This window comes from Cyanistes caeruleus, chromosome Z, assembly GCF_971803275.1.
Source record: "Cyanistes caeruleus chromosome Z, bCyaCae1.hap1.1, whole genome shotgun sequence".
Classification (NCBI taxonomy): Eukaryota; Metazoa; Chordata; class Aves; order Passeriformes; family Paridae; genus Cyanistes; species Cyanistes caeruleus.
Window position 1 is genome coordinate 59,423,761 of NC_141732.1, and position 26,237 is coordinate 59,449,997.

At 37.6% G+C, this 26,237-nt stretch overlaps 1 protein-coding gene across 5 annotated transcripts in view; it reads right to left on the reverse strand.

The window, feature by feature from the left end:
* The window catches only part of PIK3R1 (phosphoinositide-3-kinase regulatory subunit 1), a 62,214-nt gene that overhangs the window by 9,846 nt on the left and 26,131 nt on the right, over positions 1 to 26,237 (reverse strand). For 2 of the 5 annotated variants that reach the window (XM_086869273.1, XM_023944496.2), the window contains exons 3-10: positions 16,940 to 17,032; positions 15,516 to 15,590; positions 12,549 to 12,680; positions 11,462 to 11,663; positions 11,186 to 11,265; positions 1,098 to 1,200; positions 324 to 422; positions 17 to 197 (exon numbers count right to left, since the gene is read on the reverse strand). In XM_086869273.1, the coding sequence (XP_086725399.1) occupies positions 17 to 197; positions 324 to 422; positions 1,098 to 1,200; positions 11,186 to 11,265; positions 11,462 to 11,663; positions 12,549 to 12,680; positions 15,516 to 15,590; positions 16,940 to 17,032 (965 nt within the window). Of the gene's footprint in view, positions 1 to 16; positions 198 to 323; positions 423 to 1,097; positions 1,201 to 1,634; positions 1,709 to 2,583; positions 2,777 to 4,761; positions 5,253 to 11,185; positions 11,266 to 11,461; positions 11,664 to 12,548; positions 12,681 to 15,515; positions 15,591 to 16,939; positions 17,033 to 26,237 lie in introns of those variants that run through there. The other 3 variants (XM_023944498.2, XM_023944497.2, XM_023944499.2) reach the window with 3 other exon arrangements.

The following is a 26,237-nucleotide window of genomic DNA, read 5'->3' on the forward strand; positions in this document are numbered from 1 at the left end:
AAACAAACTAAATTACCTGCTGGTACTTAGATACTGGATAGAGTAATTTTACATCCAGTTTAGGATTATACTGGGCTAGAGATTCATTCCGGTAGTGGTTTATTAGTTCGACCACAGAGTTGAACGTTAATGGGTCAGAAAAGCCGTATTTTCCATCTCGGTGAAAAATTTTGATTAATTTGTTATTTCCTCCTTTCCTGCAAATAAAGTACATTGAAAAGTTAGGCATGCTTCAAGTACTATTTCCTATATAATACTCTGCATTAAGTGCAGTTATTGCATTTTACTATCAAGTATTATGTTTCCAGTGTAACTAGTCTTACCTCAGTGTCAGTGTGTAGTCCCCATGCATTTTGGTTGAAGCATCTCGTACCAAAAAGGTACCATCAGCTGTGTCTCGAAGCTTCTCATTTACTTCTTCTCTAAAATGAAAGCAAAAGTAACCAATCATTTCAATTAGTTCTCACACACTTACTCTTCCACAGTGTTCTAAATTCAAATTCAGATGTTTTGAAATAAGTGTGTTTTAGAAGCCTTCTATGTCTCCATATTAATACAACTATATAATACCTTATTTAAAATTGTTAGAAAACAAGTGGGGTGAAAAATGGCATACTCTGTGCTCTCACTGCTGGACAAAATAATTATTCATGTAAAGCTCTTTCTGCTTGTTCATACAAGCCTATGCAATTGGAGCACTCAGTGGTGGTCTAATATACCTATATATAGTACAGATAAAAATGTTGTTAATATATGGCACTTGTTAGTCTGACTTGCTGACTGTTGTGCCTACAGCTGAGGTTCTTAATGAAAAACAAGAGCAAAATTCTTTCTTAGTGCTATCTTTTCACGCTAGCATTTCATAGAAGCCTTAAAGTAACAGAACAATTTTGCATACTACATTCTAAGTGACAGACAGTAACTTTTTAGTCATATTTGGAATAAAACCAACTGTAATACGTTTGTGGTAGAAACTACCATAAAATTGCTCTTTAAACTTATTTTCTACACTCAAAGCATAATACATATACACAGAATAGCACAGCAAGAATAACACAAAGTCAAACGTAAGAAATACATGTCTTGAGGTGATTTACCTTGAGATATCCCCCCAGTACCATTCAGCGTCTTGCAATGACATGTTGTTATTCATGCTATTGTTAGTTACGGTATTAGGTTTCGGTGGCTTAGGAGGCAGTGCTGCAAATGAAAGGGGGAAAGAGAAGTTGTAACTCACTAAAAACATGACCATATATTCCTTGAAATTACACGTTATTACATACATTTTATAATTCTAGGAGTGCGCTAAAAAAAGAACCGGTTACCAAACAGAGTTGTCCACCGTTAACATTCTTTGAAAGACACTACAGGAATCAAGAAATTTGAAAACAAAATAATTCAAAATAAAGCTATACTGTTTCAAAAAATGATGCTATCTTGCAATAATATATTTTAAGGAAAATATAACACCATAATCAATTCCTGCCCCTGTGAAGAAAGCATTTGACAAAAAAAAATCTGAAGTTTGCTATTACCTTCTTTCACCATCTTTGGGTGAAAACAAGCAATAAAACATGCCACTTTTATTTTTCCTCCTATGTAATGATCTTAGAGGAATTTTGATGTTTTCTTACCTAGAAGCTGAGTAATAAAAGATGCAAACCCATAGCAATACAGTTTATTTCAAGAAGAATCAGGGTTTTGTGATCCTCAGCATTCTGTGTAATGATTTGCAAAAAAAACCACCAAAAAAACAAACCCAACAGTTTAAGAAACCCATCTGTGACCCAAATATCCCGTGTGTTAATCTTAGTATTCTACAGAATAGATTGTGTTCCAAATGCCAGGACTGATTAAAAAACACCCCCCCCTCCCCCCTTTTTTCAATGTCAAAGCTGCATATGTATACCAGTGGGTGCCAGAGAAGATACTGCAGCACTGACTTAGTAACAAGGGGGACTACACTGGAATCAGGATTAAAAATCAACTCAGCTCTTTCAGTTCCCCAGTAAGTACATAATTCCTGTCCTGTATAATATGACCAGGCTCAAAAGACAATATTTTTAAAGTTGCAAGGAATATCAGAATCGCGTAATACTTTCATATGATATGAAGAAATTCTACAACAGGCATTCAATTAGTATTTCGAATTTTAAAAATGTTTTTTCCTTAAACAATCCAAGCCAATGATTTGGAATCACTGTTTCAGGAAATATGAGTGTTACCACAGCATCTCATTTTAGGCACAGTGTGGAACAGAGAGAGCAAAAATAGTAATAAAAGAAATACAATTTTTATATGACAAAATAGCAGGACTAAAACTACATCTGACATAATAAAATCCAAAGAGAAACAGGTCAATTCAGTAAAAATTCAGTCAACTAAGCAGTTAGGTATTTTAATATGTTAAGATTCTAATTACTACAACCATGCACTAATCCACAATTCTATTCTAATTTATGAAAAAAGGAAAATTATTTATTTCAATAATAAAGAAATCCTACACATCCAGCAAGAATTTTTTAACAACTATTGTAAAGACCAAAATTAATTAAGTCTTCTATAATAAGACTGCAGTTTTACCTGGTGGATCCATTTCTATGTAAAACATCAAGTCTGTGCCACAATTTATATCTGTCTTAGGATATTCTATATCCAGTTCTTCCATATTCCAAACAGTATTGTACATTTGTATGAGTTTCACTGAGTAAGCTCAGATACAAGAAAAGAGTCAGGCTGTCTTTGTAATGGTGTCTTGGAATTCATTTTAAAACCTATAAGGGGCTGTACTGTAACCTATTACATCATAATCCTCAGCCAATCATGTCAAAATAATGTCACCAAACCACTCCTGCTTCCTCATTTTGTTCTACATTAATCTTAAAACAATTTCAGTTTTGAGAAGAATCTACATTTAGCAGAATTGCAATATAAAGCTTGTATTACACACAAAAGGAGCAAGTGGGCTCTCCTTGCCTGTGTTCCTGGCTCATTTTCCTGACTTTGCAGCATGGTACAGTCCAATCCTGGCAGGATGACAAAAGGCTGATATGCTGCAGCACGTAGCTCTTACACACAGGCGCACACAACACACACTCTCACACAGGGCAGCTCCCTTCAGAAGCAGGTCGGTCACATCTCAGGTGCATTCTCCTGCTTGAATGCCTGAAGTTTGTCATTCAAAAAGATTTAAAAGGATTCTAGAACTACTGCACATATTAGAGATGCATTAGAGAAGAGCATGACTGTGTGTGTTACATTGCATACTCATTTTACACCAACACAGAGATGTATATATCCACATAATGAAATATGGATTGTATTTTTAAACTCTGCATATTTCTACTATTTTTATGGGCACATAGGTCTGATAGAGTTTATATTACTATATAAAACATGCTTTCTGCAGAGATGTCTTCCTCTCTTACCATTATGTAATAAAACACAATTTGAATCAATCTAGATTAATTAATTTTGAAATCTAAACCCAAAATATTATAATCTTAGATTCAGCTGATTCACTCAAACAATGGAAGAAAATCATAACTGAGCAAGAACTTCAAAAATGGTTTTGCTGAACATAAAAAAGGCTGTGAGGATATAATAAGATTTAGTCTGCCTTTTCACACAGTTTCTCTACCCTATGCTCATTGATATATTTATCAAATTAATTGTTTTTAAAAGCAAGAGTCTCTGGTCAGTGTCTCCTCAGCCCCTTGACTTTATGTCAGCAGCATCCTCCAGCCATTTAGAAATACTCCATCTTAACTACCCCCATCACTGACTGTAACTCTCTCTGGCCTCTTGGAAGAGACATGGAGAGAACAGGCTATTAACTTCAGAGCAGAATGCTATGTAGAGCAATATGAATGCTTTATACTCACTAAAATCTACAGGGGGAGAAAACCAGAGACCAAAAGTAACTACAACAAAAACCAGCTGTAGCAACTATCTGTGCCTTATATCGTAAGAAATTCTGGAACAGCTGAAATGTGCTGTATCTCACAAATACTCATAAAAAATTAACACAATTAGTATGATTTCCAAATATTTCACCCCTGCCCTCCCCTATCACCTGCCCCACTGTCTGTGCCCCTGAGCAGGTTACCCCTTTCAGACAAGCATCAACATACAAGAGTATGTATCCTGGAGTACCAACATATACAAAAAGATGCATGCTAGTTTGCTTTGTACATTAAGAAGCTTAATTTTGAAGTAGACTCTCCCGTTCCTATTGAAGGTAGATATGCTCCAAAGATTCTTTCCATATCCAAAATGAAATACGATACTTAAAATCACCTCAGACACAAGTTTGAACACTGAACTTACAGGTTTAGTCCACCTGCTACCCAAACAGCTACCTTGCCAGGGTGATTATTTAAATTAAGTTATAAAGATTTCCTACAAAAACTGCATTGCTACTTTTAGGTCTCATGTGGGATCAGTAAATTTTTTTATTCCATTGAATAAAGACTTTCAGGAAAAATTGCTTCCCTAGAGTTTCACTGGTGGCCAAATTTAGGACTGAACAAACTTGTATAATCAGGTTAGCGCTCAGCTCAGACTAGCCTAGCCTACAGGCAAGAAAAGACAGAGGAGGCAGACAGGCTATTACCCATTTTGTATATAACCTGGAGAGGTACTGAGGTACTTGACTTAAATTCATGTATCTTAAGATTTTAAAGCTCTACCTGGTAATCAGTTACAGTATAATATTTCCATAAGATTATGAAAAACACACAGAAATTAAAAATCACTTACTTTGTAAATTATGCATCACAAATGATCGCTCTTGTAAAGCAGTAGAAAATAAAATCCAGTACTGGTTTCCTCTTATAAAAATCTTGTTTAAAAAGAAACCCTAAAGCTTCCATTTACGAGGAAGCTTCTCTGAAGCAATGAAGAAAAAGAGGTTGCTCTGCTTTCCAACCAGTGTTCCATAGAACCCCCTAAATTGTTGTAACTTGCAGTGAGAAAATCCAAGCCTTCTCTCTCAACTGCTTAAAGCTCTGTGCTGTGTAGGAGGTATCCACTTACTCTGGTTCATCATTAAAAAGTGAACCTGACTTCAGTACTGTGAAAAAAAAAAGAAACCACCACCCTCAGTAGCTTGCACGTCTCTCTCAGATAAAGATCTCAGTTTCATGATTAACTTGGGTAGGTTCAAATATTTGCTGAGCCAGGGATTTCAGCTGGGGGATGGGAGCCAGATTCAAAGTAAAAGTTGTCATCAGCTAACAAGTGGCCAATGTGAGGCTAACTTTCTCATTTTAGCTAAGTAAATGAGAAGACCATTGTAAGAGACCTTAAAATAGTCCCTATCACAGGCTGATGCATGCAGTATTGAAGATGAGAAAAACATCATGAACAGCCAAACACAGGAAGTGGCTAACTGCAGAAGAAAAATAGAACAATATTTTCCTTGAAAAGAGCTGCATCCCTAGAAGCAGCCCTGTGCAAGCAAAATAGCCTGCTTGCGAGCAGAGCATCACCTTGTACATGCTCATCCTGGATCACAAATACAGGAGATGCTTCAAGCAAGACCCTTACACTGAGGCTGTGAGACTTCTTATCAATTTCCTATACACTAAAAATACTAGAAAAAACACCAGTCTGTATCTGTGGTAGTTTCCAGTATATCACGATTGTTCATTTCTTGGGCAGGCAGGTGGGAAATAGAACTCTATAAAGAGGGAGAAGCTTAGGTTAAATCTATTTTTCTTGCCTTGGTGTTTGGTGGAGATTGAACAGAGCAGCAACTAAAGAGCCTACTTCCTTCTGCCTACAGAGGTTGTCGTCTTTGCCAGTTAAGCTTCTACAAGGAAATCAAAGTAAAAGAAGTAGACACATTAAGAGGAGAGAAGGGGATTAATATTTTCCTCCTGTTTCTTCCAAACAGTGAGAATTTATAATAAAAACACTGAGAATTTCTTTGACATCTTGTTTCTTGTTGCTCTTTAATGCAGTAAAATAGTATAAAAAGGTTTTTGCTTCCTTAATACTTCACAGACCAAAATCCTCCTATGCTGTGAAACACCACTTGCACCTAATAATGAACTCCCAAATATCTGCAGTACATTTCTGATGTTTTGCATTTGATTGATTAGCTTCACCTATAACAATCCTTTGCTTCCCTAGTTTTAGCCTCTGACTACTTGAACAATTGTCAGTTCTAAATAGAATTTAAAGCATCAGAGTCATAAAGGTACAGCCTACTTCAAGTGGAGATGGAAACCTGTGTTTCTGAACTAATTCAGCTTCAGACTGTAGTTCATATACTTCTTTAATGTTAAATTACAGAATGTTAAAATTCTTTAATGTTAAAATTACAGAAGGGGTTGAGAACATTTCTTGGTTTGCAGGGCCACAATACAGATGTATATAGTCAAAAGAGAAAAGAAAACCCAAACTTGGTCCACTGAGCTTTTTTATCAATTAAAAGAGCACAAATACCCAGAGATAATGAGTTCCTCATTATTCTGCAGGAGAGAATCAACTGTCTTGTCAAAAAAAGATACTGGCATGCACACACCTGTATTTTCAAAAATTGCCCTGACTTGTCTATTTATCTAAATTTCAAAATCTTGAGTGGTACCCATTTAATTTGCAGCCTACTATTCCTTGCATTCATACTCACGCTGTTCTCCTATTAACATAGCACATTTTTTCTAAAAAATTATGTCTAAAGCAGGAAAAGAACTGATCAGGTTTGGCATGCTTCCACGTTTTACACATACATAGAAATACCTGCACACGGACATAACAATCTGCAAAAAATGCTAATAACGTCATATGTATTGTTTCACTTTTATCAAATTCTTGCAATTAGGTATTGGGAAATATAAAGCACTGTCAAAACTTAAGCCAAGGAAATAGCATTCCAAAGTACAGTGGTTAGCCAAGCATTCCGTTAGGTCAGGGATAAAGCCTGACTTTATTAGCTTAGAAGGGGAGCCCTCTGCTGGGCAGAACAAGGATGCACACGGTCCCCCCCCGCCGTGGGCACTGCATCTGCTGTCCCTGGCACCAGCAGCCTTCTGCATGCTCCAAACCACGCTCAGTGCAGCTGCCCGTCCAGCCAAGACTCTGGCATGATGCAGGTAAGTTCTGACAACGGATAGCATGCCTACACATTTGTTTATGTCCCCAGGACACTACCGACAGGACTGTGGTTGCAGGCTGATGCCTGTAGCAACACAGGGTACCTTTGAGGAGGAATCAAATTCCAGGAGGAACTGTATCAGCCTACACATTGCCCTGCTCTAGTTGTTATGCCACCACTCCTGTAAATATTTTGTAGCTAAAAGCAAAGTGTCTGCACCTTGGTGATGCTGCCAGGACTTTCACATCATCCCCAATAAGTGAGAAGTTACATATAAGGCAGCCTTATTACCTCACTCATTCTTACCTATGATGCTCTGAGTAATAAAAACTACTTTTTCATGCTGTATTTCAGTCTGAGCTATTATTTACACTGTTACATACAAGCCTGGGAAACAGGGATAAACTGGGATAGACAGCCCAGACAAAGCAGCTCAACTTCTGTCAGTGCACAGGCTATTGGAGTCTGATTTGTTAATAAAAGGCAGCTCTTTCCTTTGCTGTAGCTCTTCTGCTTTTCACCAGCAATGCTACAAGTTCCCCACATCCCCTTGTTCTCTCACCACATTCCACCACATTCCACTTCCTTTTTGCCTTTCTAAGACAGACATTATTCTCAAACACTCCAACTCCAGAAAGAACCCCTATCTCCCTAAACTCCCCACCAAAATTACCTCCCAACTTTCACTGTGTGACCTGCCTTCACAGCTATGAGTGCTAAGCCAACCCTGTTGCTCGGAGAATTTACTGCACCTACTATGGGCAGCTTTGGGATCTGCATCCAGGGCAATCCACTTCCAAACAGAAAAACCAAGAGCCTTTAACATCCTTGACAACTGAAAAACTACCCCAGTCTTCTACACTTATAAATATAGCCTAATATAACATATTTTCTGCTATTTACCTTCAAAAGTCTTTATGATGTGTGAGGTTCTGTGAGACCTGAGCAGCACTATTTGCTAAAACCGGCTACAATTAAGATATTTTCTTCTAATAGTACTGTTTTGGATAGCATATTTAGAGACTTGTACTTTGTTTCTCACTGTACTCTTTAATTTAAAGTCTGTGCAGCTGTACATCAAACTGGAATGTTCAGATGGGATGCAAAAATCCTACCTTACCCCACCAACACCAGCTTTTGTCTCTCCTACTGACAGACTTGACGAATGAGACAAGAACCAGAAAATTGATCTAATATTTTCCAGCCTTCTTTCTCCTGCAACATTACTTTTTTCTTCATCTGCTACACAAAAATCTATGATTCTGTTAATAGGTATTGTTAAAATTAGTATTTTTGTGTAGGACTAAGCACTATTTTAATCCACAAACTAGAATCTATACTTTGCTGATGAACACCGTGGCAGATAAAAAACCCCAATCCAACTGTTCTGCAGTAAGTCAAGTAACGGTCTAGGAGTAACCCTTTGTCTTGTGTTATGACATCACTCTAGCTAAAAGCATCACTCTAGCTAAAAGACGTCCACCTAAAGATGCCTAATTTAAAATACTAATTTTAAAATACAGTAAGATGTTAAGTCCTGCTGCTTACTTTCTAGTGTTTTCAGGTAAGAAGTATAATTAGCGGGTGATGTGGTGAGGAAAAAAAACCCACAGCTATGCAAAGATCTACTTGCTATTCAGATCAGTTATCTCTTAACACTACATTTAATGTATTTATATACTGCGTAAGATACCAGTAGAACTTCATACGCAGCTTGTTTTAGACAGAATATTCTTATCTTAACAAAAAGAATTAAGAAGGAAAGAAGCCATCACTCCGGCCTGTGAAAAAGAGAAGAAACCTGGCAGCACTGGCTTCCCTGTTATCACTCAGTTGTCATGATGTTATTTTCAGTAAGTAAAATTCTTTCTGCTTAAGACCTCTCAAATTCTCCACTTGTAAAGTTCTATTTAATATTGTAATTCTAAAATACTTGCACGACAAATAAGGTGTATTTTATTGTGATCTTCCTATCTAAACAGTCTTTATGGAAAATCATAAGATAAAGCAATAATCTTAAAAATCACAGTTCTGAAAAACACAGAGTGCTTTTTATAGTTCTATGAGAATGATAAAAACAGACCATTTCAGATGATCGGGTCACTGAATGATATTGGTGTGGAAACGGACACATGGCCTAATCCTGCAAACTTACAGCACATTCTATTAAGATTCAACTTTTGAAAATGATTCAAACTCTTTACAGGCCTAAAGGCAGAGACTAGCTAACCAGACACTACCAAGCCTGAAAATTTCTATTTAAAGTTTTTTTTGAGGATATTAGTACACATCCAAAAGTTCTACTAAAAACCATTCTACTAGACATGATGGACTTTGACATGCACAGGGAAGGAGTTCTATTTCTGTAACAGATCACATGAAAAATCCTAGTATGACTGTAAAAGTAAACTATTGCATCATGCTATATTAATTAATGCAGAAGTAATTTTAAAAACTATCAGATGTTCAGTCATAATTATTACTGTAGTGTCAAATCATATAAATCTGATGGATACAATGGCATTTCTTCAAGCACCCTAATGACACTCTCAAAATGACTAGATTCCTTGTCCTCATTAATAGTTCTAACATCAACACCTTTCACTTTTATACTTTTCTCACATGAAATAACTTGGGCAAATATGCAACCAAGTGATTTCTTAAATGCAACTTATAAAATTCTTGCTTTGAAACTGAAGACCCTACCTTTGTAACCTACCAACCAGTGCTTCTGATATATGTAACAACATACATATTTACATACTCCACAGCATTTGCAAATGTGTAACTATAAAAAATGCTATTAGCATTAGAGTATTAGAATCTGTTTTCCTTTTTTAGGCTTGTAACATGTGACAAAGAAAATAATTATTTAATAATTAATAGCTATTTGTTGATTCTTAGTAAAATAGGACAAATACTGTAAGTTTTGACTGTCCTGGTTGTTATGAACCACTAGGCAGAAAAGCACACAAGGTTCTGGAAATCCCTGCTTAAATATTTCACCAAAATTGAACAAAACTAAATAGCAAGCTACAAACAGATGTACACAAAATGTTAGAGAAAGTTTCCTAACTAACAGAGCTTGCAAGATTAGAAAAGCCTTTCAAACAGAGCATTAGGGATATAGAGTTTAGCCATTTTAAATTCATCTTCATTAGCTGATAAAGAAGATTATACAACGTGCCTACCTGAAACACAGGAAATACAGCACTTTTCTGCTGTGTTCTAGCTCTTCAGATCTTAAGTAACCCTACAAATCCTACTGCCAAGAACTTTATTTTGTACTTTGACTACAGAGGTGGGAAAGGTATAGGATGTCCAACGTTCTGTTCACCCTTTCCTTTGTTAGGACATTCTCCGTTAATAAGCCATGAAAGGAATTGCTTTCAGCTAATACAAAAAGTTTGCTGCATTAATAATTTTCTTTGCACATAGCTATCAACTCTGCCTTGCTTCTACCAAATATTTGATTCAAACCCAGGGATTTTGCATAGATTAGAGGAGTGCTTCACTATTTGTTGACTTAATTAGATGTTAACTTACAGAAGCAATATAAATAGGATCTAAATTTCCTGGAAGGGCTCTTAATATTTTTCACATTATTTATTGATATTGATAAACAAATATTTTTCATATCTGGATTAAAAAATACATGTATGTAAATAATGTCTCCATAGGGTATAGCAAATCTAAGAATATTTGCCTGGGAGTAAATTGAGAGTTCAATAAAACCTCGAGAATTAGCCCCCCAGCACTGTATGATATGCATTCTATTGGTTTATGGCTCTTAAAAAACCCACAAAATCCTATTTGCTGTTTATTAAAAGTGAACAAAAGTCCTAAGGCTGTACAAACAATTGACACCAAAATGATTTTAATGAAAAAGACTATTTCTTATAAAAGAAACATAGCACACCACTATAAAACACATAAACAACTTCTCCTTAGCTATGTAACTGTGCACTTTTGTTTTGCATTAAGTTTGATTTAAATAAAAAAATCACAAGCATTTACTGTCCTTAAGTTGAATTTCAATATTTAAGAGAACACATAACTTTTTAAATTAAAAATATTTTTCACCTGGTACGAGCTGTCTCTCATTCCATTCACTTGTGATTAAAACCTCTAGGATTTTTATGTGGTGTTCTGTATTATCAGAGCTGCAAGAGATGGATTAGGCAGTAAGAACTAGGAGAAATACCAAAGTTTACTTTAAATTAGTAAAAAAAAATTGAAAGAATTTACCACAATGCCCTTACATCAGAAAGAAGGTCAGAAAATTATTTAATTAATCTTAATTTGTATATTACTAATTAATATTTACAGTACAAAATATGGTAAAGATGACCCACATACCTTGCTATCTGGAATTTGAAAAGCAGAGGGCTGAAAATTTCAGCCAGAGACCTTGCATTCAAGAGATTTTTGCTGGAGGCTTGACAAACTCTGAGGAAATGTTTGAGCAAATACTGGAGTGTGAGCCAATACTGGGGAGGTATATTTGGAGATCTGATCAGTTTCTTCAGCAACTGAGCATATTCCTCTGAGCTCTGCACTTCTGCAAGCAAACAGATAAATGGTTCTTGAAACCAGCACAGGAACATTCAAGTAAAATGAAACTATATGTGATACCTTTAGAAAGACCAGTTTTACAGAAAAAAAAATAATTCTGTCCTTCATTAGATCCTAAAGATTTATTTCTTCTTTTAAAAGAAATGAAATGCTCAGGAAAGAGTGAAGAACAAGTATTTAAAAGTCAAATGGAAACAGATATGCATTTTGGTAAAAACCACAATCTGTTCAGAGTGTACTGGTAGAAGTCTGTCTTGTGTTTAGTGTCACACATGATTGGGTAATTCTGAGATGCACTAGATAAGTCTCACAGGTGCTGTTCTAACTTTGAAGGTTACCAGTAACAATATCCTGTCCTGAGATATATAACAGAATACTTGGCCCATGTGCTGAAAGCCTATAAGCTGTACTTGTTTGAAATGACCACTGTAGATGACGAATCTCACATGCATGTATTTCTCACTTCATAATCTGCAACCCCAATGTAACACAGCACTACATGACCTCTAATACATTTACTTTGTCAGCACTGATAAAAAGTTAAAAATTAGCTTTCTGTGTACAGGTAAGTCCTTGATTTTTCCCCCCAGTATTTCTATAGTATTTCTAGTTACTAAAATGAAGAGAACTGTGTTATCCCTTATATTTTACATTATGTATTCTTAAATAAATAATGGAATAATGCAGAATGTCTTGATCTGAACTGAAACAGCTTTAGTCAAAATGGGTAAAGGTATATTTATAGCTTCTGAGATGCTGCCAGGTTATGTAGAATTTTTTCTTTTCTGTGGGTGACAGCTGAACCACCAGATACTCAGAATTCTAATAAAAGCCTTTTTGTTTGACATTTGAAATAATGTGATAATCATACCTTGAGCTACAGAAATCATGTCACTGTAAACAGCTGCTGGAATGATGGGATTCGGCAGGTCCAGGATATACCTCTTGAGAGCATCTGATAAAGTGTGGACATCAAATGTCTCTAAATCTAATGAAGAGGCATCTAAGGGGAAAGAGCAACATGCTTTTCAGACTTCAGAAAGTGGAAAAAAATTTTCAAGCTGATAACAAGCCAAAATTGCTAACTTACATCTGGTTCATGAGGAACAATTCCTAAGACTGTAAGACACCAAGAAACATCTTTGAGATGAAGAACACAGAGTTTAACACCATGGCCGGTCCCTTGGCATCTGATAAACCAAATGGTTTCCATAACTGTGTGTGGCCTTCTGTCACATACAATTCAGGGCTGAACTCAGAGTAACAGTAGTGACTTGCTGATTCTTGGCAATGTTATGGAACATCAGAATATTTTTAACAGGTCTCTGTTTTATGTGTAAATATTTTGTATAAGAAGTAAGTACTAATCAAAAGTTTGGTCAAATGCAGCTTCTCTACAGGGAGCTATTTCTATTATGACTGAAAGTTTGATTAACATCTTGGGGATCCAAGTCTGCAAATATTTATGTAAGCAAGCCGAAACAAATACACGTGCAGAACTGTTTTATGCAGCTGTTGGGATTTATCTTGTAACACTTGATATCCTTCCAGGATAGTTATGACTTGGGATAAGGTTTGGGAGTGTCACATAAAGGACTACATGTTAGTGTTGGAGCAAAGAATATTGGCAGCAAAAATAAAAATGGAAGTGTGGAATAGTGGAAGCAAGGTTAGGGTTCATTCTATAACATGAAACTCTGGCACAGTAAAATCCTAAGTGTATATAAAAAGATGCATATTCTGTACAAGAATTTAGAGGCATTAATGCTGATCAACCTTCTATCTAGCAAGATCCCTGGTAAAATAACTATTGAATCTGTTTATCCAGTTTAAACAAAGGTAACAGGGAGGTAGAGAACTCAGATAAATGGTGTGTCTACCAATACTGTGAAATAAGGCAGCCAAGAGGGGGTAGTGAGAAACTTAGTGCTCCACCTCCTTTGTTTTCCCAACAAAAAGCTTGCAGTATGAGCTCAAACCTTATCAGACACCAAAGAATTTGCATGAGAGAAAAGGCATAATGAATGTCTATGATATAAAATGATATAAGACGATATAAAACTTGCAGTGTGGGAATGATTTCTGTGAGAGCAATTATATGTCAGAGAAGCCACAAATTCTTAAAGAAGTAGCTTTTATTAGTTTTTCTGCTCACAGACTATTTTTTATTTAATAAGCCAAGTTAAAGCATGTTTCTTCAGTGTTGACCATTTCTCTGAAGTATGTACCAAATTACTATAATGAATACATGAGTAAGAATATACTTACTCTGCAGCTCTCTGGGTGTAATATCATAAACAGACCCAAACTCTTCCATCTGCTGAGCTGACAAGATGTAAAACAGCTTTGATTTTGGAGATAGATAGTATTGTGTTGATGATAACAGACAGTTATCCAATCAAAAAGTGGAGAGCATCTTAACCACTAGCAGAACAGCATACTAATGCAAGTTCACAACTTTGAGACCAAAGCTGACTTTTCCGTCTGAATTAGCATTCTGTTAATTCAAAGAGAGCAGGCAGAGGAAATGAGATGTGTCTCTATCACTGCACCAGCTCTGTCCTGGAAGATCCTAACCCTATCTTAAAGAGAAGTCAGAAAGGGACACTGTTACTAAAGACAAAAGTTCTGTTTCTGTTACTCAAACCTAACTACATTTCAAGCAAGAATACATGTAAAATATGAATTCTTCATCTCAAGAGAAAGATAAACCTTTCATAAAAGTATAACTCAGTTTAGAGACTTAAGACAGGATTCTAATAAATTAAGAGATACAATCATATTGGTGCCACAGAAAATCTGGATTTATCTGGACTGAAAAACATAAATACAATGCTAAAAATATGACTGCTATCATGAGGCTGCTAGTACCACATGCCTATCTTCTCTCTGCTTGTACACATACACTACTTCACTCCTAGCACGATCAGCAGAGGACAAGATGCTCTTTTGTTTTGAAAAAGCAGACAACTCAAAGTATCATCTCTTATTCAATATGTTAATGTTTGCAATTATTAAAAATGAAGAGACTAAATCACTGTGTGAGCTTGCTTTCTTTGTCCCTTTGGCAACAAGGCATGTAACCATTTTCATTTTCTACCTCTTGTATTTTGGCAGTCTTTTAGGCAAATGAAAGCTCACACCACACATTGCACCCCAGCTTGCCAAGTCGAGGTCGAACTCTCCTCCTACTCTCATACTGAAACAGTGTTGCCATGCCAGTATATTCTGGACTGAAGAAGAAATTAAGTTTACTAAAAAAGAAGAGAAATATATTTAAGGAAACTTGAACGGGTATGTGGCATTAGTGGTGTAGGTGCATTTTACTGCCTGAGAACTCAGCCTACAATATTAATTCAGTTGTCTCTTTCACTTCAGTATCACTCTGTAGCAGGTAGATAATGGGCTGCTATTGACACCACACCTACTGAACCAAAGAAATGCCCCACAGGACTGTATGTAAACAACTGGCCATTTGTTTACAAAATAAGCAGCCCTTCAGGAATAATGTATTTTTACCATGATTCTGGAAAAAAAAAAAATCTTGTTTTTCTCTGTACAGCTAGACTGTCAGTCTTTGAACAAGTGAGAGGACAAGAGATTAAAATAAATACTCTTAGAAAAAAAAAATGTGCAGTGGAACCATGAAAAAAAGACAACTTCTAAAAGTGAAAAATACTTTCTGTACCAAGTGTAAAAGTTAGAAAACTTTTGTGCTTATATATGTCTTTCTAATAGTATATTATTGAGAACCAGCATATATGAGTGAGAGTGATCTGACCACAAAGTCTAAGAGATTTAGAAGGAGAACTGTAAGAAGGAAGAAAACTGTACTTACCACATTCAAAAATTTGTCTTAATTCCACTGTGCTGCTTGAGCCTTGTGTTCCATACAAAGTTGAATACTCCAGACCTTCAAAACAAAATCGATGGAACACGTTCAGGACAATATTAGTATTTTGGTGACTGTTGCCCTGATGCAATGTATTTCTGTTTTCTTCAGTAAGTACTTACAGTATAAATTAGCAGTGCTTTCACCTACCACACTAAAGAATGTGATGGTTTTTTAAGGCTGTAAGCTTTGTGCACTCATGCTGCTGTGTCTGCAGAAAGAGATGACCAAGGAAGATCAGAGATGCCAGTAGTCCTACATAATCTGTACAACTGTCCACTGGCCAACTGTAGAAGGCCAGGACTAGGAAACAGATTCACACTGGTGTCAGAGAAAATATCTGTATGTATCATATAATGTATCTAATAATCCACCTGAATTATTAGAAAAGATATCAATGAAGTGTTTTCAGATGAAATATACTGTTTACAAATTTCCTACATCAGTGAAAATAGAGAAGACACAAGGAAACACACAGGGATGAAGAGCGCTGATGATTTAGCACTGGTGGTGTCTCGTGAAAGCAGCAATTCCTTATGCAAACCGGTGCTAAATACTGGCCCTTCACGTTGATATCAGCAAACTCTTACTCTTTCAGGAAAGGTTTATACTCTTAAAGTGCCAGAGGAGTATGTTAGAACCTATGACCCCAAGGACAGCAGCCTGATTCTCATCAGATTATCACTTCTGCTCTTGTTCCCCAGTTTAAGGTCCCTAAATAAAATGGACTCACTGAGCTGGTCCTTACCTCACCAGGACTATGAAAAGCAAAATCAGAGGAGGTGCCAGAAAGGTAGGAACAGGGCAAAAGAAGTATGACATCGTAGAAAAAAAGAGGGAAGCCTCAGAAGGATGGAGAGACGTCAGCACGGGAAAGCAGGGTAAGGAAAAAACCCATAAAAGCAACACTATCTGACTCACTCTAAAGCAGAAATTAAAAATTGTCTCCTGAAGAATAAAACCAGCTCTTGAAACGTTTTCATTTTTTATTCTTTTGTTTTTTCCCCTGCTTTGGAGCAGAACATTACTTTTTTCTCCGTGTGGCTGTGTACCCAACTCAATGTTATGGTGTCATTTACATAACCAACTAAAGGTCCTTACTAGTTAGAAAAAACAAAATACCAAACACGCTCCCTTACGTTCCAATAATTATTAAATGGCATTTGAGGCAAGCTTTGGTTTTGCTCTTACAGTCCAAATAGCCTCTAAGGGGAAGAAACCAGTGCAACAAACCTTAAAGGAGATTATTTTGGATGTTAAGTAATTTGATGCACTATCCGCTCTAGATAGAGGACATGGCAGCTCTGGATACAATTCTGCAGTCTTGGTTCACATAAGCAACAAAAAACTTTGGTAGATCTTCAGCCTACCTTTCTTTTCAATAGTCTCCACAATCTTGACAAGAATCGGTGGAGCAACATCGGGAGGTGTGAACTGCTCTGTAAGGTCTGGGAGTGAAAAAGCTGTAAAAAAAAACCAACAAAAAATAAGTCAAGCTGCAGATGAATGCAATTACTTTTATGAAAATCATGACATGCAACCAGTTAATAAAAATTATGACAATTGCATTTTTTATAGCATTTTCTTTCAGGGACACCTCAGTCCTGGATTCACTCCCCATATTGTCTAGGAAAAGGAAACACAATAAAAGTGTGCAGCCTATGGATGTGCAGAAATATAATGCAAGTAAGAAAAGAAGAAATCTTGCAGTCTGAGATATTTACATACACTGTGCACCAAGTGAAGGAGCTAAACACGTAACTGTCTGGGAGTGCCTTGCCCCCTGAGTAAAACAGGCTGAGACAAAGGCCTGAAACATCAGTAGAAAAAAGTATTTCACACTCATACACAAGCTCAGTAACTTCTGTGCATTTCAATTTTCAAGCATACTATTAACAGTATCATTTACTTGAAGCAAGAATTTTCTTTTCTACATGGACTGGTTAGGAATAAATAGTATAATTGGAAAGTGACACTTTGCAAAATCAAACAAAACTGCACATAGGTTTTATACAAAGTCTGTTTTCATACAATCTAGTTTCTTCATGGAGAGAACATACTCTCTAAAGGTATGTTCTAGCTTTGTGAGGAAAGATCTATCTCTAATTACACAATTTTATAATTAGACAAATTATGTAATTACAAAACAGTAATTCAAAAGTTTCAGACTGGTCCTGTTTAACACTTGGAAAAAAGAATGTTTACATAAAGAAACATCTGGCATAGTTTGATGGATTATGATTGATAAAGACTACAGAATCACAGAATGATTAGGTTGGAAGGCACCTTCCTGACCATCAAGTCCAGCCCAGCCCTAACACCTCAACTAAACCAAGGGAGTGAGTGCCACATCCAGTCTTGTTTTAAATACATCCAGGGATGGTGACTCCACCACCTCCCTGGGCAGACCACTGCAATACTTTATTACCCTTTCTGTGAAAAGCTTTTTTCTAATATCCAACCTATATCTCCCTTGGCACAGCTTAAGACTGTGTCCCCTTGTTCTGTCAGTTGCTGCCTGGATAAAGAGACTCACCCCCACCTGACCACAACCTCCTTTCAGGGAGTTGTGGAGAGTGATAAGGTCACCTCTGAGTCTCCTTTTCTCCAGGCTAAACTCCCTCACCCGTTCCTCACAGGGTTTGTGTTCCAAACCCCTCACCAGCCTTGTTGCCTCCTCTGGATGTGCTCAAGCATCTCAACGTCCTTCCTGAACTGAGGGCCCAGAACTGGACACAGAACTCCAGGTGTGACCTCACCAGCGCCGAGTACAGGGGTAGAATGTCCCCCCTGCCCCTGCTGGCCACACTATTCCAGGGGCCATTTGGCTTCTCGGCCACCTGGGCACACTGCTGGCTCATGTTCAGCCACTGTCACCAGTACCCTCAGGTCCCTTTCTGCCTGGGCACTGTCCAGCCACACTGTCCCCAGCTTATAACATTGAAGGGGTTTTTTGAGCCCAAAACTCAGGACTCAGCACTTGGACTTATTAAACTTCATCCCACTGGACTCTGCCCATCCTTCCAACCATTCCAGGTCTCTCTGCAGAGCCCTCCTCCCTTCCAACAGATCAACACACACTCCCAGCTTAATGTCATCTGCAAATTTACTAATGAAGGACTCAATAGCCTCATCCAGGTCATCTATAAAAATATTGAACAGGACTGGCCCCAGCACAGACCCCTGAGGGACACCACTGGTGACTGGACACCAGCTGGGTGCAGCAGTGTTCACCACCACTCCCTGGGCCATCCAGCCAGTTCCTAACCCAGCACAGAGTGCTCCTGTCCAAGCCGTGGGCTGCCAGCTGTTCCAGGAGTGTGCTGTGGGAGACAGTGTCAAAGGCCTTGCTGAAGTCCAAATGGACACATCCACAGCCTTTCCTGCATCCACCAGGTGGGTCACCTGGTCATAGACAGAGATCAGGTTGGTCAGACATGACCTGTCCCTCCTAAACCCATGCTGGCTGGGTCTGATCCCCTGGCCATCCTGTAAGTGCTGCACAATGACACTCAATATAAACTGTTCCATCACCTTACTGGGTACTGAGGTCAGGCTGAGTAGCCAGTAATTACCAGGATTCTCATTCCCACTCTTTTTGTGAATGAGCATCACATTGGCCAGCTTCCAGTCATCTGGAATCTCACCAGTGAGCCAGGACTGTCGGTAAATGATGGAGAGCGGCTTCACAAGCTCATCTGCCACTCCTCCTCACCCTGGGATGGATCCCATCTGCTCCTATGGATGTATGAACATCCAAGTGGCTCAGCAGGTCTCTGACTGCCTCCTCTTGAATAACAGGGGGACCATTCTGGCCACCATCTACCAACCCATGAGGACAGTTGTCCTGAGGACAAGCCATCTTCCCACTAAAGACTGAGGTAAAGAAGGCGTTAGGCACCTCCACCTTCTCCTCATCTGCAGTTACTAAGTTCCCTCCCGCATCCAGTAGAGAACAAAGGCTGATCTTACCCTTCCTTTTACCACTAATATATTTATAAAAACATTTTATATTATCCTTATCAAAAGTTGCCAAATTATGTTCAAACTGAGTTTTGGCCTTATTTTTTTTTTCCTACATGCCCTAGCAATCCCCCTAAATACTTCCTGAGAGACCTGACCCTCCTTCCAAAGATGATACATCCTCTTTTTCACTGAATTAATCACTGAAGTAAAAACTGCCAGTTGCCTAAGCAACAGTGATCTCTTCTCAATTAAACTCACTATGGACAAACAGAGAGCAATTCTTGAACATACATACACAAAGGTGCCTTTATAGATATGTATAAATACATATAGGCACACACTCTGCCCCTATTTTCTGAAGACTGAAACAAAATGATGATGATAACTAAGTAGAAGGAGAAAAAAAACCCCAGAAAATTATGAACAGAGAGTTTTTAATGAAAAATTTCGAGATAGCAAAAAAATTGCAATATATATCAACTGATAAAGAGATAGCAGACAATTTTGGCTGGCAATTCACCCTACTTTAGATTACATAACTTCATAAAAATGCAAACAACTTCCTGCGGTTTAACCCCAGCTAGCAACTAAGTCCCATGCTAATGCTCAGGCACGATCTTCTGGTGGGATAGGGGTGAGAGTCAGAAGAGTTAAAGTAATAAATTTAGTGGATTAAGGTTTAGATAGTTTAATAGGGAAAGCAAAAGCCACACACAAAAGCAAAGCAAATCAAAGTATTAATTCAGTGCTTCCCATGGGGAGGCAGATGCCATCTCCAGGAGAGCAGGGTTTCATCACTGGGTAATGGTGACTTGGAAAGGCAAACACCATCCCTTTGTACATCTCCCACATTCTTATTCTTCCCCCAGATTTACTGCTGAGCACAGTGCTTGGTGGTATGGAATGTCTCTGTATCACTTGTGGGCAGCTGTCCTGGCTGTGCCCCCTCTCAACTTCTTGTACATCCCCTGTCTCCTCACTTGTGAGGAGGGGTCTAAAGCAGAAAAGGCCTTTACACTATATAAGCCCCACTCAGCAATAATCAAAACATCCCTGTGCTATTAACATTGTTTCCAGCATGAATCTGAAATGCAGTCCCATAATAGCTACTAAGAAGAAAATTACTTCTACTCCAGTCAAAACCAGCACAAATTTGAAAAACAGTAAGAGAGCAAGGAAAGGACAGAAGTTTGGAAGTGTAGAGAGATGAAGAGTGAGATGAAAGACAATAGTAGTAATGGAAGTGAAGCGTACTTGCAAAAAGAAGAAAAATTATGTTAACATAATGAGAGAAATACTTTCTAACCTATTCATAACTGAGGATATTAGAAAAGCATCTGTTGTAACAGTTTAACTTAGCAGGCCCAGAAGATAACTATTCAGAGTTTCAAAAGAATTGCCTATGCAGATCTGGCCTGCTGATGCTTTTTAATGACTTGAGGAAAATCAGAGCAATTCCCATAGATCTAAAAAGTTCTAGTACCTGACCTGCACTCTGAAAGGACAAGTAACCTGCATATATGCTAGTGTCAATATAGGTCCTGGGAAAAATAAAGAAAAACTTAAAACTAGGCTCATATAAATGCAATAAAAGACAGCAAGCAGCACTGTAACTAAGAATCACCTGCACAGCTTTTTAGAGGATAGGTTCTTTCCTTAGTGGAATCTTTGTGAGCTGAAAAAGGCCAATGAGTAGACATAATAAACTCCAAAATTCTGTCAGATAATTGATACTCTGATTAAAAGCTATATTCAATGGAAGCAAATTATATAGGTGTATTAATGCAGAACAAGCTACTCAGAGAGCAAATGGACTTTCCAACTCTTTCCATCTTCAAATCACTTCCAGATTTGACTTTAAATCTGCTTCAACACAAGATGGGCTCAAGTGGAAAATGCTGCACTCTAAGCAGCCTCTGCTGAGGCATATAGAAATACAGACCAACAGATTTATAATATTAAAATCAAGTAGTTCTTTTCAACTCCAAACTCTGTGTCTATCTTATGATATGGACAAATTTATTGAAATAATAAATAAAAGATAAGAGTAATATCAAATAAAATAAATAAAATAAATACAAGATTAGAGTAATATCAAAGGGTATGTGATGAAAATACTCAGACTGTGAGATACTAATAGACTCAAGAGAATGCTAAAGCCTTAACCTTTATATAACCTTTACATATTTTTACCTATGAAAGTAACTTTCTGGTCCCTTAGAGAGATAGTTACATTAAATTTATCCCTCTTTCATAAAATTAAGAAAATTACATAATCTCTGAACAAAGATGCTCATCTAATTCCAGATGGAGGCAGCATGCAGCCACAGTCAGCAGTCTAAACTGAAACAGAGGAAAAGAGACAAAGACGGACAAATTGAGACAGAGGATTGAAGTCAAAACTGACAGACAGTTCAAATTTATCTAGTGACAGCTTGGCAGCTAAGGGACGGCCCATTTGGGCTAATAAGTACCACAGTGCTTTCTTCCATTAACCAAATTGTGCCTTGAATTGATGGCAAGACATCAACAAATATCTATCAGCAAGGTGCATTTAGAAAAATAATTCCAATTTCCTCTGACGTACGCTTTCTACACGAGTAATGAAGTCCAAGCAAAGTGAAGAGGAGAACCCAGTATCAGGGGAATATGTCAGCTTGGGAAGAAGCCCCTCGCAAGGTGAAGACAAGACAATACAGAAAACAGTTTGTCTCCATGGGACATTAGGATTGGGGTGGCGTAGACTTTACCTAAATTACCTAAGCAGAGAGGGCCTCTTCCTGCAGCCTTTTTGATGCTTTTCATCTCAATTTTAAGGAGAACTTTAGCTTAAAACCAGGTTTGTATCACAATCTGTTACAAATATCAAAAGTTTCCAAAACTTCTCTGTCAGCCTAAAATATGCATTTTAGGAGTACAGAGGATTTCTGATGCCTCTTCCTTACTTCATCCCATTCCTTTCCAAAACTGGAAACTTATATACCCAAATACATTGCTGAACTTTTAGATATGACATGAGACTTCAAGTGAATGACAATTTGTTCCATAAATACATAGTCTGTAAAATACTTGCATATTCGACTGAAAACTCAGGATATTCACCTCTCTTATAAGCACTATAGCAAAAAGACACAAACTACAGAGATATACACAATGGCAGGTCCAAAACCCGCAATTATCAGCGGCAATGCTCAGTTACAATGCTCAGAAATGCAGAAGAAAAACATTCACTTCATCAGCCTGCTGAAGATAGCATGAACAAATTAAAACAATTTAACCTCCCACCTGTTCTAGGATTTCCTACTCATTGTGTCACCTTCAATATAATTAATGCATAACATTAATGTGTACTGACTTTTGAGTCAAATTTCCTAACTTTTGAACAAAATAGAAAATTATGTTCATTTAAAGGTGAGAGGCTTCACAAGACCCGGTAGTCAGAAAAAAAAGCCCAAAAAACTTAACAGTACTCAAAGAACTGAAGCCACTTTAGTATATTTATAGAGAAGGCAGCCCAGTTTGGGAACTGTGCACTTCAGTTTCAAAATGCTGAGTGGAAATCTCAGAAGCTAAACTGAAGAAAAGCACACCTAATTTCTGGGTTGGTTTTTTTTGTTTTTTTTGGGTTTTTTTTACTGTATGAGCCAGGATACAAGTTATGATTAAAGAAGTCCTGATTCTAGATTAGGTGTACCAGGAGAAAACCCAGGATGCATGTTAAGATTTGCAGTGGGAAAGGAAAACCTTTTATATAGGTCAGTAAAAGGTAACTGGAATAAAAACTTCACATGCAACCTGCATTTAGTACCTGATTTCAAAGTAGTCTTTTCCTTTGAAGAACACTGTAGGGCAGCAAAGATGTTTGAAGAACCAAACTCACTCTAAAGGATTTGAACCCACTCTAAAGGATGTAGATCCCTTTGCTAAAATCCCGTATCAGGTTTTCATTTAAAGCAATAAAGCAATTTAAAGCATTTAAAACAGTATTTTGTCCCAAATGCCTCTGTTTTGTTATTTTTTTTTTCCCTTAATCGCAGGGTCTCCAAAATATAATAGTTCTCAAAACTGTCTTCCTTCTAGGTCTAGCAGTGGGTCTCCAGATAGTACAGAAGCTTCTGATGACACTTCATAAAAGCTGGATTTTCCACAAGCTCCACTTTTACCTTGCCACAGTAAGAACCAGTGAGATGAACCACAAATCAATCTGCAAACTCTTCCCTCTTCCTATTACAGACAGGACTGAACAGCTCTAAGGCAATGGCAGTGTGTGGGAGATGAGAGCATACCTTACATTCAAGGGTTGCCAGCACAGCTACAAAGTGCAAGATGAAACCAGCACACAGCTGCACCTTTTGGAAGGGTTCTCAGTAAAAAGATATAGAGTTAGTACCTGGCAATGACAAGTGGAAATTTAAAGCTGCAATTTGGCTTCAGATGCTTCTGAGACATATATTACATTACTGCTAGAAGAAGAATGAAATTGAAAAACATATATAATAAAACATCTTAAAATGTACAGTACATACCATGAAAGGGATTTTAATTCCTAAATATTTATAGACTTACTCTGCTTGAATTTAACTTTGAGTAAACATTACTCCATGAGTGTTCTTATTTTTCCAGAAATGGCATTAAAGTTTGCGCGCATATTTTGCTTCTGATGACAACACAGTTCTATATAAAAGTCTGTTTTAATAGATTTTAAATATTATTTGAGAGCTCAGGTCTTAAGATGATCATAATACTTAGGATGCATGTAGACATAGTCTTTATTTATGCAATTGTATCCACCAACATAACGATTTTCTGTAACTTTACACACGTTCTTGTTTGAAAAATCACACCATAACTCCAGACATGAAAGGTTTTACCAGTACTTAAATCCGCTATATTAAACATAAGCATATTAATTAATCCAGAAGAAGAGATGCAAAGATGAGGATCATGGTCAAGCAAGTTGTGATAATGCTCCAACAAGATCAGACAACACTGTAAAGAAATGACAGCTGCTCAAGCACCTAAAATACTTAGGCCAGCAGCACCATCGGTATAATGCATTATCAGCTTCCTACATAGTTCAACACGCATGGTTGCTACAGAAAATTCTAGGAAATACTGGAGCTTTCTTTATTGAAATACTATTATTTCAGCAGTTATGTACTCTACTAGGTATGGGAAATGGAATTCAAACACTGTTCCACTATTACCACCTGCCTTCCTTGAAACAGAATCTGCATTTCAATAAGGATTCATAATGTCTGAATTCAAAAGCTTATCAGTATACAATGTGGAATTCCAGTGAAGATGCATTGGAAATGAGGGTAGTTTGGCAGTTCTGCAGGGCCTTTCAGGCACTGGCATGTACTGAGCTATCCCATGTACTCTTCCAGGGTGCTGGCTGCTAGTGACTCCCACATCACAAACAGCAGACCTTGAGGAGATTGTGCTGGGAGCACACTAAAAGCCATGCCTGCGGAAACACAAGTTCAGACCCTGGAAAATTGGAAATCACTAGGAGGTACATCATCACACACAGATGATGATGCAGCCTGAAGCTTCTCATGGCCCTGCAGTGGAAGCTGGTAAAGATGCTGAGCCTCAGCCATGGCAGCCTTCTCAGCACCTGCTGTAATCAGCTGGAGAAGAAAAGGCCACATGAGCCTCACAATACATCAGAGCGAAAGGAGCCTTACGGACAAAAAACTCTTAACTCTTAATGAGTGGGAATTCTGTGATCCACTGTATGTTTCTTAACAGTCTTAAAAAGTAGTGAGTTCCTGCAAAAAGTTTCAGTACAACAGTACGAAAGACTAAAAAAAACCTAAACTCTAACTGGAGAAATTTTCCATAGAGATCTGTGCTTTGGGTTAAGTCTCAGACCAACACAAAGGATAAGTCTGGTATAACAATTAAATACCAAAGACCAACTCACTCTGAGATTTGAAGAGCTCAACCTTGCCTTGACATTTGCATTTTCAGATAACCTAATGGTATTTACCAGAACTGTTCAGAACTCCCCAGCTACCATTAGCAAAAGATTTTAACCGGGCAAAGATGAAAGACAAAATGGTGAGGGTTGAAAAAAAAAAAAAGAGAAAGACAGTGTGACAGTGTTACTGTGTGACTCAGATAAATCAAGGACTGCAATAGACAGTAAATTCAGCTGCAACTGTTGGTGGAGAATACCCCTTCTTAGCCTCTACAGAGATGATTTAGTTTGGCTATAGTTAAATGCTACCAGAGGCTGAAAGCACCATCTAAAGTGTCAGGAAGAAGAGGTGCTCAGGGCTCAACCACTTTCTCCAGTACTAGTTTCATTAGAAAGATTTTAAAACACAACATCATTGATGGAAAAATATGAAAGAGATTTAAGCTTCCATGAATTTGACACATCATTACAAGTGGCTTGATAAGTCTGCCAACTATTACTTGTCTCTTACTTTTGTGAGATGTCATCAGTGGAGCAGGCTGCAGATTCGGAATATCACAGAAGCCTTGGCAGTAGAGAAGACTAGATTCGGGAGATGTGAAGACAGGTGAAGAGTACTACAGCACTAGAAAAATAAATGGTCATGCCCACCAACACTGTGAGCCTTTGGGCTCAGAAGAAGCCCATTTATATGGAGGCAAAAAAATGTCTGAGACTCAGGATTTATTGTGATAAGAATAACCCCACAGCTCTGAAGAGAAAAATGGAAATGA